Source organism: Phalacrocorax aristotelis, chromosome 3 (assembly GCF_949628215.1).
Source record: "Phalacrocorax aristotelis chromosome 3, bGulAri2.1, whole genome shotgun sequence".
Lineage (NCBI taxonomy): Eukaryota > Metazoa > Chordata > Aves > Suliformes > Phalacrocoracidae > Phalacrocorax > Phalacrocorax aristotelis.
In genome coordinates, this window is record NC_134278.1 from 52,031,921 (window position 1) to 52,046,743 (window position 14,823).

General features: G+C 36.1%; 1 protein-coding gene across 1 annotated transcript in view; it reads left to right on the forward strand.

Moving 5' to 3' along the window:
- Positions 1–14,823, forward strand: part of SLC16A10 (solute carrier family 16 member 10) — a 75,775-nt gene that overhangs the window by 38,195 nt on the left and 22,757 nt on the right. The window contains exons 2-3 of the mRNA XM_075087455.1: positions 3,148–3,292; positions 6,654–7,092. Coding sequence (XP_074943556.1) covers positions 3,148–3,292; positions 6,654–7,092 — 584 coding nt within the window. The remainder of the gene's footprint in view (positions 1–3,147; positions 3,293–6,653; positions 7,093–14,823) is intronic.

The following is a 14,823-nucleotide window of genomic DNA, read 5'->3' on the forward strand; positions in this document are numbered from 1 at the left end:
TCTGTTTGGTGCTAGGTTTCTTCATAAAGGACAAATAAAGTAAACTTTCTTGAAGCATGTGTATGTGTGAAGTTTAACTTCAATAACATTCTTTTCATTAAATATAGAGCTGTTCATATAAGCCATGCTAACAACATATCTTTAAGTTACATTTCTGTAGGATCCAAGAGCCTTGTATTAACTTAAAGTTGTAATTTAAATGGCTCCAATTTCCATTAAGTAGGTAGGTGGTAAAGCATGGGCTGGCACTTCTGCAGTTTAATTGCAGTGCTGTTTTGAAATGCCTTCAGATAAGGCCATTGTCCTTTTAACTATCTGTTGTGTCAAAAATCAGTGGGAACCTTTCTTCTCTTCTAGGCTTTGCCTGTCACTGCTGTAACAAGAAGAGAGAACCAAGTGATAATAAAGGGATATTTCTCTCATTAGTACCTGGAAGCATAAAGAGACAAAGTCAGCATGTTGTTAACTGAATGTAATTTGAGTTGAATGTTTTCACTTCAGGCTTTTATATTCCAATTACTTTTAGCTCTATAAGCCATTAAAAAGTACTGTAAACGACTTGATTTCACTAAGGAAAAGGCTAATTGAATCATAGCCTGTGCTAACTGGAAATTAGGACTGCTGGCCTTGTATTTGTGGCTCTGAAATTATTTAGTCTGTAACTTTATGCAAGCTACTTATACTCTGTTTCAGGTGCCCAGTTTCTTTACCTGTTTGTCTCCATGAATGGGGGGTATATACCTGTCCATGTGAGATTGCATTCTCATAACCAGTAATCTCTGGGCTTGTGCCACAGTTGCCTTTGTGTCCTCTCATACCTAGGCAGGAAGGCTGTCAGGAGGTTCAGCCATTCCTTGGCACCTTCACAACGTCATGAATCTCATGAGTGTCTTGTAATGTCCACTTCTCAAGATTTATCTGCCTTTTCTCTTGGCCTTGCAGATACCCCAGGTGTCACAGGTACTCAGTGATTCTTAGTGCTGCTCTGCAAGTTATGCAAAGATGCTGAGGACAGTTCATGGTGTAGAGCTACCATTTATTTGGGGTGGGTGACAGTAAGCCATGGACATTCTATCTCCTAGTGTTCCCAGTTTCCTTTGAACAGTAGAACTACAGGCTCTCTACAGCTCACGCTGGGAAAGCTAAGTAAGAAGATGAGGAGTATTGTAGAAGTTGGACTTCTTAAAAGCTATGTCACTGGCTGGTCTCCAGGCTGTATGAGAGCACTTACTCTCTCTGACTCCTGCTTACAAATTGTAGTTGGCATAATGTTGTCTTGCAACATCAGGAGCCATCTGGGCTGTAAAATGGGACAGATCTCTAAGTCATCTCTTGCCATGCCCAAGGTACATTTGAGCCTTCCTTGGCTGCAGAGGAAGATGAAGTACAGACCTTTCATAAATATTTGGTCTTTGCCTTTCAGTCCATGTCACAAGGGCCTTGCTCTTCCTAGACTTTTGTGCTCTCCCTTCATGTAGCTTGTGTTTCTGCTGTGGAGGTGCAAGGCCGGCAAGGCTGTCTTGTCTTGGACAGTCATACCTAGGGAATGCAGGAAATACCCATAAAAGTACTTCACTCTTCAGATTGTGCCTTGAAACTCCATTATATTTATCACATGCTCAGAAAACCTCAGTAACATCCCCCCTGCCTCAAACAGTTAGGTCATGGTTCATTGAGATCATTGTTTGCCTAAAATAAAGGTTTTATTTCTTGTACTCTCATTTCTGTTTTTCTCTAGCCATCTGTTCTCTTTTGTCTTTCATTTACATTGTAAACTCTTTGAAGAAACAGGATTTTTGTTTGCTTCTTTGTCTTGCTCTGTTTTCTTTAGTGCCTTGCACAATGGGGTCTTCATCAATGTGTAAGGCTCATCTGGGCTTTAACAACAGTACTTCTAAGTATGGGTATTGACAGATATACTTGCAAATATTTATTAGGTTTCTTGGTTATATTTTGTACCAGAAAAATTTATTTGCCTTTATCACTGAATCACAATTGTCTATCTAACCATGTCTTTAGGAAAGACATTCTAAACAAAATTCCAGTTACACAGATTTAAATCCATTCTGGGTTGAAAGAGTTCTTTTGTCTTCCATAGAATTCAAAAGAAGTTAAAATACTTTTTCCAGTGCATCTTGCATGAGCGCTTTTTCCACTACCCATTTAATCTTTTTTTTTCCCCCAAATAGATAGGGATATTTACCTACCTGAATATATTTGTTGTAACTATTGTGCTACAGTGGCTTGATTTACCTTTATGCCCTGAGAGAACTGTTGGGTGTAACATCAGTAACGCATGTTTGAAAGAATGATTAGATGATAGCAGGTAAATGATGTGCTTCTGAATACCTGTATGAAGTGAAGCAGAAAGTTGACTTTTAACTTAGAATGAATCAAATTATCTTCTACCTAAGTTATTTGAAGATATATTTTTGGTACACTTGGAATAAAAAAAAACCACGCTTGTTGCTGAAACTTCAGTGTACTCATCTGAACTGAATCTTAATGATCTAAAGACTCATTTATAAACAAAGTACAGTTTTAACAATGTCTGTAAAGCAGGAGCAGTATAAGATGCAGTGACTGTTTCCCATCATATATGGAAATGGTTGTACTAGCTAAAGTTCTTCTAGTTTAAAATCATATTCCTAATGTGTATGTTACAGTATAAAAGCCTATTGTTGTTCACTTACTCATTTATATCCAGTATGATCTAGATCTGTGTAATTAAGTTAAATTAATTTTTTTCATCAAACATAGCTGTTTAAAGTTAGTCTAGAAGTAAATCAAGTGAAATGGGCTAATTGATGTCAGAATGGATATGGAGCCTCAAAGGTATCTTTAATGGCCTAGCCATCAGCTTGAATGCTAGGTTAGTTACAAAAAAAATGTAAAAGTAATAACTTCTGTGGCTAATTTGCATTTCTTGAGCCTATAAAGTCTACATTTGTTGATTATATAAATTGGTCAGGCTTTTTGTACCATATAAGGAAATATATTTTAAAGTGTGTTTAAATATTTTAAAAATAATTACCCAATTGTTACCCAATTTTTATTTAAGTTATTATGTTGCTGAACTAAAACAAATACTAGCTGAAAGCTTAAATCACTTGGTCTTCTAAAATGCTGTTTGTCTCTATTTTGCAGCATGGGTGAACTCTCTCTCTATGGGGATGGTCTTCTTCTGTTCTCCAATAGTCAGCATATTCACAGACCTGTTCGGCTGTCGGAAAGTAGCTGTTATTGGAGCTGCAGTAGGGTTTGCTGGACTCCTTTCAAGTTCCTTTGTAAGGTAAAAAAAATACTTTGAATGTAAAGAAAATATTTTATCAATTTTACACTGTAGAGATGATGCTGATCCTATCAATAGAATATGAAGGAGTAAGCAATGCTACTTTATATTATCTGTTAGAGTAGAAACTTCATTTTACTTGTTTTTGGTTATGACTTTAGCTATGGCTTGTGAAAACTCCAAGTGGTACTTTCAACTTCAAAAGTAAGTTTAAAAATAGTACATAACCTCGTAACAGCATTCCCTATTTAACAGGAACCACTATGTACCACTGTATCAACAGCAAGACTAATGCTATAAGATCAACAGCATTGTCCTAGATAAACGTGTATGTTTCCTTGATGTATGCTGTGTTTTAGCAGGTACATAAGAATTGTTTGTCTTCCACCCATACCACCCTGTCCCCTCAATTTGCTTTCGAAACATGGTTTTGATGTTGATAAACATGTAGTAGAGCAGGAAGGTGTTAATGTTCTACTAAAATTTGATGTTTTTCTTCTATTCTTACTGGTCCAATTGCCAAACACAGAGATAACAAAAAAACTTTGATATAATGACAATACTTAGGGCTTATTGGCTTTATTAAGAAAATCTCAGTCCTTTCTTGTGTTATTAAGAACTTGAACAGTAGTTGAGTGTTTGGTTTTTCCCTCCAGCCTACGCTTCACTTTGTATATTTCTGTAACTTCTGCAGAATAAACCCTAAGAAGTTCAAGAGTGGCTGATTGGTTGGATGTGTCCAGTAGAAGATGAGGAAACAGGAAACTTACTCATTCTAGTCATCAGCAGAAATTGGTTAGTGAAGATAGGGTAAGAAGTAGCAGGAGAAAAAGCCACAGTTACCTCTAGCCCTCAGTCTGCTTTTTTCCCCTACCCCTAGCAGAATAAGTACAGGAACAATCAAAAGCAGGATTCAGAAGTTTCCTATGTAAATGGAAATGTATCCATGCAGACAGGCTTGTGAAAATGTGTTTTCTATGCCTGTACTCTGAACCAGATAGGTGTGAGCTGGCTGTGATCTGAATGGATTAATATCCATGCTGTGTGGCACTATGCCTGAGTTAATATGTCTAGTTTGAGCATATGTCCCCTAATGTGAAAACATATCCACAAATTTACAGGAAGAGAAGACCAGTAGTTCTGTCTTGGGTATTGAAACTAGTGTTTATATTTATTCTTGGAATAATTTATATTTATGGGAAAAAGAAACCTTTGTTTTCTTGTTACATGGTTAATCCAAGTGCAAATATTTTGTTTCATTTTATTAAAGCAAACAAACAAAAAACCCACTTCCTGATTGTTTTAAAAGGCTTGTTACCACAGGTGAGGTAAAAACTAAAAGAATGAGTCTTGGAAAAGTCTGTCTTCCTCCCTGCTTCTCAGTAGTGTGTTAAGTGATGAATGCTAAAACAGTCTCATTATTACAAATTAACCTCATAATAAAGGAAAGTTTTCCTCCTTTGAACAAAATGCTGTCATCCTTGTGTTTTCCTGATATCCAATGGAACAAAGGCAAAGGGCATGCAAAAGGAAATTATTTTGTAAAGGTTTAAAAAATATTTTAGCTTATTTAAATTGTTTTAGAACTTGAGGAGCACTTTCAGAGGAGAGGTGAATTCTTGTTAAAGTACATGCCATGTTAATGTGCATTCTTGGTGTTTCACTATGTTACTTACATCAAAATGATTTATGCCTATGATGTTATCAGTTAGTTGAGGGAGTGTAGTTCAGATACAGAAGTCAATGTTCTAAGAGTAAAATATTGTACAGTAGACAAATGTAAATACGATTTACTGCTGTTGATACACACTGATTTCTTAACATAAATTTTATCTCTTAAAGCTGAGATGTAGGAGTATTTGTAGAGCAGGAAAATACTATGTATGTCATGCTGCAAGCTTTGAATGAATCTACAGACAGTAGTTCTCTGTCCTTACTGCGTTACGTTCCTACTCTCATTTTATAACTTATATTGTTTTACATCGATAAAGGTAATCGGTCCCCCCCTTATGTTGTTTCTGCTGGTTTACCTTGTGTATAATTAGCTTTAGAAATTGATAGTTTACGTTAGAAAGGAACAATATTATGCTACACAAATATTTTTTCACAGTAATACACAAACCCAGAGTTCCTGCTGTCAGACCTTTGTTAGTAAAATATTTTTTAAGAATTTCTGTAATTGTATGGGAAGCTGGTGGGGTATTTTGGTATAGAGGGATTCTGGCAGATAACATTCTATGATCAAAAGCACTACATAAAGCATTCATACCCCTTAAAAAACAAAATTAATATGTTGAGTTAATATATTGGCTAATAGGTTAAATGGTTTTCTATAACTGCTTTAAGAGTGGGTGTTAGCTGATAGAAAAGAGCCCTTGGTTCATTGAAAATGTAGTTATAAAAAAATTAAATAAATCATCACGTGGCACCTCAAATCTTATATAAAAACACTTCTCACACATTGCCTGCTTCATCCAAATGTAAAAAATGTTTGCTTTGACTTATTAATACTATAATACTAATTTAATTATACTAACACTGTTATTCCATACTGCTAACTTTCTTGCACAAATACCTTTTAAGGTCACATATCTGCCTGTGATCTAATACAATGGCTCTGCTTCATTTCAGTTGCATAGTAGATGGTAATGGTGGAGAACCTTGCGATGAAGATACTCCTTAGTATGAGCTGAAATGTTTCATGCTTTATTAACTCTTTTCCTATTTCTTTCTCAGCATATCTAATATCTGGATAAAACCACTGAATTTAATATTTAATAAAAAGGGGATTATTTGTGTAAAAAAATTCATACCTGAAGTCTATCATTTGCTAATGTTTTATATTACTGAAACAATACACTGAAACAATATTTTTTAGTTTTCATTATTAATGAAGTTTACTACTTTTTGCTATTGCATGTTCATACCAAACTATGTAAATACTTGATTTTTCTGGGTTCATGAGGAGTGTTCGGTATTATGTTTGAACTGCTAGCACAGTGAAGAAATGTGTAACTTTCTTTGGAAAAGAAAAAAAACCCAAAACCCAGCAATGGTAGAACTTATATTTGGCTAATTCACCCTGACAATGATTTTAAACTCTTTAGTCAGGCTATTCGGTGTAATTATACTTAAATATAGTTTTGCTTTTTATACCTGTTCAGCAAAGTCAATGAAATTTTCAGTCAAAGAAAATAGAATAATTGCTGAATTAAGCTGGTGCAGTGTATCTCAACTAAAAGTACATACAAATTCCTAACTCTGTAAATATGTCCATTCATTGAAAAATTGTCTTGCATATGGTAGGTGAATGTGAGCATAGTGTTGTACAAAACACTAATGATTTTTTCTTTTTGTACAGCACCATTGAACCTCTATATTTCACCTATGGAATCTTATTTGCCTGTGGCTGCTCATTTGCATACCAGCCATCCTTGGTCATTCTCGGGCACTATTTCAAGAAACGCCTTGGACTAGTGAATGGCATTGTCACTGCAGGGAGCAGCTTGTTCACTGTGTCACTGCCCTTCCTCTTGAGAGTTTTGATTGATTCCGTTGGCCTATACAACACCCTGCGGGTCCTGTGCATCCTTTTGTTTGTTCTGTTCCTGGCTGGCTTTACATACAAACCCCTTGTTTCCAACACCAAAGACAAGGAGGGAGGAAAGAAGGGAAAGTTCAGATTTCCTCCTGAAAAAAAGATTTGCAATTTCTCAGTTTTCAAAGTTCTCAGTTACCGAATCTGGGCTTTTGGGATCCCAGCTGCACTTTTTGGATACTTTGTGCCTTATGTTCACTTGGTAAGTGCATGTTTCTTCCTACATATGATGTATTTAAAACTACAGCTATTTCCTTTTGTTTAATGGACTAAGAAAATGACTGGTGAGAGGAAGAAATATTTAAAGTGCAAGTTGTTTGGGAAAAACATTAAATCGATTTTGATGTTGTCTAATTAAGAAGGCTGTAATCAGAACTATTAGTTCAGCCAGTTAGTTTTAGTTCCTTGTTCTCAATCTAAGGTTTAAAACACTTTAACCATGAAAAGAGACACTTAAAGTATTCCATACTATTCCAAAGAGTATTCTTTTATTTTGGTACTCAGCTGCATATATTGCCAATGATACTTGTGCATTTCAGGAGAAAAATGGAAGGAGTAAATAACAGAAAACGGGTAAAACTTCTAATTTTTGTTCCTTTAAATTGAAGTATGTTTGTTAAAATATGTATTTTTTTATTGACCAATTTCCAGGTTTATTAAAGGCAAAGTGCTTGGAATCTTCTGTGTCTCAAACTTTAGCTTTGCAGTTTACCACTAGAGCTCTAGTATAACTGATCCTGTAATCTGGTGCTTCTAGCTGCCAATTCAGCTGGTTTTTATTGATGTCTACAGTAGCTGATAGAGCTTTAGCTTCTGATGATGGGGAAGCTGTCAATCAGCCATTTCTTATACATGTACTAAAGTTAATTTTTCTCGTTAGCAGATTTTTTTCTGTAGTGCGCTGTTAATCTAAGAAATATTGATGCAACTGCAAGATGCATTACACGAAATGTATCTGGCTGGCGCTCATTGCACTACTTAAACGATGAATTGTTTTTGAATGATTTCCCGGTGGTGCTGTCTAAACTGAAGTGATGCAAACAAAAAGGCTTAAAAGGGAAAAGGGGTGGGGATGGGGGAGGGGAAGCCCACAACCTGCAAAGGAATGCTCTACTTAGACCATTACACATCCTCATATTCAAAAGTATTTGAAAAAGAGCATGGACTAGTAGAACTAGTACCCACTATGACAACAGAAGTATCATATTAATTTTTTTCATCTATGATAACACAGTAAGATTAATGATAATAAACATCTTAAATTTTGTTCAAAAATCTTCAACTCCTTAAATGCCCATGGGTTTGTATGTAATATAACAAGTGGTGTCACTGCTTTCTGGTAATACATTGGTTAGATTACTGACTCTGCATCAGATATTTATTTTAAAAAGGTGGGGGCTGGTTTGTTTTTGAGCAGCCATAAACTGACTTTTGTTCATGGCTAGTTCTTGTTACTTAGTTTTAATTGTGTAGAACTTACTCTATATCACTTAAACTATTTCAAAGGACTCTACAATCGGATGACTAAGATATTGTGACATCTTATGCTATTTCCTCATAAGTTTTGTAGAGATGTTTTGAAATAAAACTGTTCAGATGAGTAGAAGGGAAGTGTTATGGAGAAAGCTATTGCATAGATTGTAAATGATCATTAACACTTCCGGAAAACTGAAGAACAAGGATATGCTATATAAGCAGCCACATAGAAACTCTGAAATACATTTATTTAACAAAAAGCTTGTCATTTTTTTACCAAGATGCTTGTACGAGTGCCTCATATTTCTAGATTGGATAAAAGATGCTGATTGACTTGTAGAGGACAAAACCCTTTATCTTTTTTATAGAATATAATTTTTCTTTCATAATATGCTCTCACTCCTGTTGAATGCTTTTTTCCTGCTGCACCAGATTGGCACAAATTCTGGCAACCAGTTGCAAAATGCATCTCCAGTACAGGAAAACACTAGATCAAGGCTGTTTCTAATATAGTTTTTGATAACAGTATAAAACTATTCCAAAGCACAATTAGAATCTAATGTTTTAAAGATTACTTCAAAATTATACTGAGAATTAAATGCCAGGTGTGTTTTGCTCAGTGTTTCAGAGGAACAGTGAAACTTAATTATTTATAACATAAAACCTTCAATGGTAGTCAGTTTACTTTGTATGCTACTTTTAAGCTTCACCAGCTCTTAGGAACTCTCCGCTGGTAAGTTTTGTTATCAAAACCCCATCCTGAAACCCATAAGCTTGTGTTTTAATTTACTTGTCTCTAAATATTCAATTTTACTGCATAATTCTCTGGTTCTCCTGTAAACCAGAGGGGAAAATTTTCTTAAACTATGTATAGTAAGCTCCTACTACTTGTAAATAAAACTGTTCTAAACAAGATGCTTAGCTTGCTTTCTTTGCTTTGCAGATAGCATTACTAAATAGAAAATAGCTTGATTCTTTTTTCCTTTAATCTTTTAAAACACTGGTTATTTTTGATTCAGATTTCTAGTAAAAACTTAATTCAGGTACCTTTTCAGTATACACAAAGAATCCATGAAGGACTGAGGTACTACTTGTGTTATGTACCCAACACTCTTGTCCATACTCAGAAATATTTAAAGCCTAACCTAACTTTGATCAGTGAGTATGATAAGGACAGTAAGAAACAGTATGAATGCAATAAAATTTCATGTTTTTATACTGATAAACTACGTAGGTACCATCAATGTCAGATTTCTGTTTGCTTATGTATATGGTCCATTAGGTACTACGTAAGTGCTCACTGATCTTTCAGGAAGCTTGACAATACAGAGAGTTCAATAAAATAATCCCTAGCTTTACTGATGTTGAAATGGAAAATTAAAACTTTCATTTCATAAACAGCAGTATTTCCACTTCCAGAATGAATAAGACTTTTTTTATCCAGTACTGAAGGTGACATGATCAGGATGAAAAGAGTTTAATACCTACAGGTCATATAATTAAGCTTATTTTATAATTTTGTATGTGATTATCAAGGTGGATGTTATGTCAGTAGCAGAAATCTTTGACAGAAAGCAGGAGTTTGAATCACTGTGTTGGAGGATGTAGTCGTAGGACTAATGATAAACTTGCTTCGGGCTTAAAGAATGAAGTGTCCTCACAGTGAAACGTACCACTTCTGTAATTATTTCTACATAAACTTCATCAAGAATTTAGGTCTGCTTTTAGAACTAAGCAAACACTCATCCCTCTAACTCAAATTTAATAACTTTTAGAAGGGTTTTTTTTTTAATTGAAAGAGACATTTTAAGGAAAAAGTGAAGAACCATAGCATTTATTGCTGGTGGGCAGTGATATATGCTGGGGATACTATTTAAAACCTTAGGAAGTCTCTGTGGCTCTATATATGAGAAATCTAATAGATCTGTGTTTATGAAAGGACAGCATGGATTCTGCCCTTCAACACAGATACCTCAACTCCACTAGATATTTCTAGACTCTTTTATCCTAGTTTTGTCTGCTTTTGATTAAAAAAACCCACATTTTATGTACTTCCAGAAGTACATAAAAGTAAATATTTCAAGGTAAGTCAAAGGCTATAAGAAAGAATAACTTTGGTACATCTACCAAACTACATACCTCTTTCCTCAGCTTTTGAAAATGAAAGTTACTATTCCCTTGTTTACTGCATTTTCAAAATTATAGCAATACTGGAAAAGGGATCTGATACTTGGACAAGTGACAACTTTTGTTATGCTAAAACTCTTGAAATTTTCCCACTGTTATGGTTGGCCAACAGCCAGACTGCTCAAATGGGATGCTGGTTGCAAGTGCCCTAAGAAAAACGACTTCCACATGGAGTCTCATGTCTACAACTCTTCCCTTAGCCCTCACACTCATTTCTGTCATTACCCAGTCCCATTTTTCCCCACCTGGAAAGGCAGTTTCTGCCAGTGTTGGGTGCCCTTGACTAGGGAAACACAGGTGCCACAGGCCCTATGGTTAGGGTCGTGTGTCACCACTTGGGTCCATGGTAACTGGAGGCTGCAGACTTGGGATGCTCTACTCACTGCACATCAGCCGCTGTCTGCCAGCTTGGCACAGCAGAGGAACTGCTAAGGTCCCAGGGAGGGTCTCTGAGTGCTTCTGAGGCCAGCCCCGATTTCTGTCTCTTGTGTTTTCTGAAGTATATTGGAAAAGAGGATGCATGTTGTGAAACTTTAAGAAATTAAAGCTCTTTTTGGGCTTTGGAGTAATAGAATTAGCCAGGTCAGGTCTTAGCAATTTCAACCAGCTGCACCATGTTTGCTAGATAAAGTAAAAACTCTTAAAACCAGAGAAAATAACCTGCTCATGAACTAGGCTCTAACTAAAATTAAACAATTAAAATTAATTATACGGCATGCTAGATAAGATTCCTATAAAGGAGCTGGCAAGAATTACCAGTCCCTGACTGGTAGATATCAGTTGCATGCAAAATGAGTGTCATATTCTTCTTGGCCCTTGTAGGGGAGAACGAAAAAGGGAGAGCTTTTCTTATCCCAGTTTAATTGGAGTCAAATTCCACCAGTAGGTGTTCCATTCCATGTGATTTCTGGGGAGTTGGCTTGGGAGAAATACTGTAAATAGGTTTTGACTTAATTTTGCTGTATACTCTTAGCATTAATTCAGATTGAATAGCAAACTGATAAGTCATAGGATTCCTAAATCCAACGGTTGTATTCCTCTCAATTTTCAATCTGTCTAAACTGTAGTGATTGACTGTTTTCTTTTGATATGTCTCTAAAATAGGTTATTGACTAAATAAAAAAATAGCGTAGTCCATTCAGGTTTAAATTGTGAATCCACAACAGAAATATGTCAGATTAATGCAAAACACTTTCACAGTCATTTTTAATAAAGACTATTTGACAAGGAAATGATTAAGTATATTTGAATATTAAGTGTATTTGAAAGAAAGTATACCTAGTCTCTGTGCCACTTCTTGTCCTGTGCTTGTTCTGCTAATAAACAGAACTTCTGCTTTTCAGGAATCAGTTTAATGTTAAATTAAGCGTTTAGTGCTGTCTTAGAGCACTATATGGTAAAGTCTTGCCCTTAAAAAAAAATTATATACTTAATCAGGATCATATATGCCTAATTCTTTTGAGCTTGTTAGGTCAATTCTGTTAACATGTGTCCTTATATCAGATTTTAGATAGCTTAAAAGACATGCTGTTGCTTTTTGTGCTTCATTTAGCAGGATGAAAAGAAATATTGCTTAAAATGGATGTTGTCACTGCTTACTCTTTTCTAATAGGTGACTAAGGTCACTCCTAAGGTTCCACAGTAATTTGTCTTGGGACATGGTTTGGTTTAGCAGTTACTTTCAATAAATGCCTCTTGTTAATGATAGGTCCTGTCTTATAGCGTTTGGCACCTTGCAGGATGAAAAACTGAACAACTGAACAGTTAAACAAAATGTTGCAAATGTTTATTACATGTTTTACTTTGAAGAAAGCAACTGGATGGTAGACAATGCAATAAAAATGTGTCTTGATAAAGTTTACCTTTCTACATCTAAATCTCTTTTTATAAAGAAAATACATATTCTTAAAGAATGGCTAGATCTATCTGAAAAATAATCTTACTGTTTAAATATGGTTATAGGCCTGTATATAAAGCTACCCATTAATAAGCAATGTGAAGGTTACCATAACACTGACTATACTCTTAAATCTTCGGAATAGCTCAGGAAAAACACATTTCAATATTTCTTACCCTGCTTTGCTGTCTGTTTCTTAATTTACTGTGTAAATCTGACTTTTCGTTTTGATGCTTATCCATGTGCATATTCCATGATGGGTACATACTTGCACATGTAGAGATTTTTGGTTGCAGTAGCTATGTGGAGTGTGTTCTGTGTCTGTGTGCTTCATGTTTAAGATATGAAAAAAATGGTGTGTGCCTGGCCATTTTTTCCAACAACTTCCTTGGGCGAATCTGCCTTGGGAGACTGATTTAAATACTAGATTTATTCTCCTCCATAGATACTGAAGATTTGGTGTCTCATTTCTGCTCTATATCTGCATGTGCCAGGAATAGGTTTAGCCAGACCTCCAAGGAGCAGGGATATGAGACTGCAGACTTAATGCTTGATAAAAATAGGCAGATACTGCCTCAGATTTTAGAAACTGCCACTGAGAAACAAAGCATCACCTTGGACTGTGCTCTAAGATTTTCATCAGCTGTATTGGACAAGAAAATGCATCTCACAATGAAAAGTAAAGAGGCTTCCAAGCAGCTGGCCAGCTAAAAGGTATTCCAAAAAGAGCAGCCCCAGGACCATTGTTGGGTACAGACTCCCAGGCTCTGCTGGCATCTTAATTGAAAATGAGATTTGCTGGCTATGCTGGTAAACTGTCTTTTTAGTTTTTTGGGGAAACTTTGTAACAATGAAGTGAGGGTTCAGCCTTTAAATAAGCTTGGCTGCCAGCAGTGGACACTAGTTGTTTTTCCCTAGGAAACAAAAATTATACCCTAGTGTGTATGCCCTCTGTGGTGCTGTGCTTTGCTGTACAAAACTGGGGAATATACTATGTTTGGGAGAGTTCAGAGGAGATTCCTTGCTTCCCATGATATTACATGTTGCATGAAGGTAAGCAGTTTAGCCGCTTTCTCTTTTTATAGACCTTAGGTATGGCTGGGAAGATGTGCTAGTGATGACAAGCATTCTTACCAGGCCAGTAATCCCCTGCTCTGCTCAGTCCATGAAGAGCTGTGACAGATTGAATACCTTGCTGTGTTATCCTTTGGAGACCACTTGGCCTGCTTGAAGTATCTGAGCCAGCATTACCCAGTGTGCCTAGTCATCTTGGGCTTTCTTTCATCTGGACTATCCTTCCAGCTCAGTTTTTTCCTATTCATTACCTCCCATGGTCTTTCAGCTGTCCTTCCAATGGTGTCTTTTACAATAAGAAGTTTCCTGGGAAACAGGAAATTACTAACTTCCATCACCAAAGAAAGAATAGGTTTGGGGAAATCTGTTCACCTGCAAACTGAAGTTAAATGTAATTGAGGCTGGTTCCTATGTCTGAACTTTCAGAAATCAACATTTCTATTACATTACCACATGTGTGAAGTTCCTTAGCATATGTTAGGTCAAAGCCATTAACAATACCAGAGCCCTTGGCATTTGAATTATTGACAGCTTTGAGGTTTTTAACCCAGGTCTTTGAGGTAGCAGACTAAGACAGATCTTCTCTATAGAAAATATTTAGTGGTGAAATACTTAAAGACCTGATCAAAGAGCTCAACAGTAACTTAAGTCAAACCTTTTTCCTTGGCATAATGAAGGTTATGGTGGCCTCTGTGGCTTCCATGTTTGCAAGGGTGTACCTCTCTTGCAGTAAATTCTAGAGCCTGTTCAGGCTTGCAGATCAAAGCACAACAGTGAAAATGTATGTTGTGCCACATGCCAGGCTACATCTGTGATAACATATGGGCTGTTGAAGGTTGGCCTGTTCTACAGGCAGGTATTTCTTACATATATGCTTCTGCCTTATTGAAATTCTAGAATGGTGTAGTAAGTGTCTGAGGGACCTTCTTTTGACACCCAGGGCAACTAGTTCACTGGGGGAAGCTCACTGGCTTTAGTGACAGATACAGTACCCTCAAAATGTAAAATGTCTTTCAGAACTCATGAATCTGTTCTCTAGACAATCTCTGGGATTAAAGATAGCTATGGGCAATACTGCTATTGTATTTTCTGTTATCAGAGAGAAAGGTCATGGTCCTTCTGTTGTATAGGGAAGCTTTAAAATAATGTATTTCAGATATATCTTATCAGAACAGATGATGGGTGCTTCAAGACTAAATCATTTAGGCAGTCTGCTTCTCAGATGGAAGCTAAAATGTGTTCAAAATCTTCACCATCCTAACAAGGCACACCTTTTTATTTCTGGAAGGGGCTTGGAGA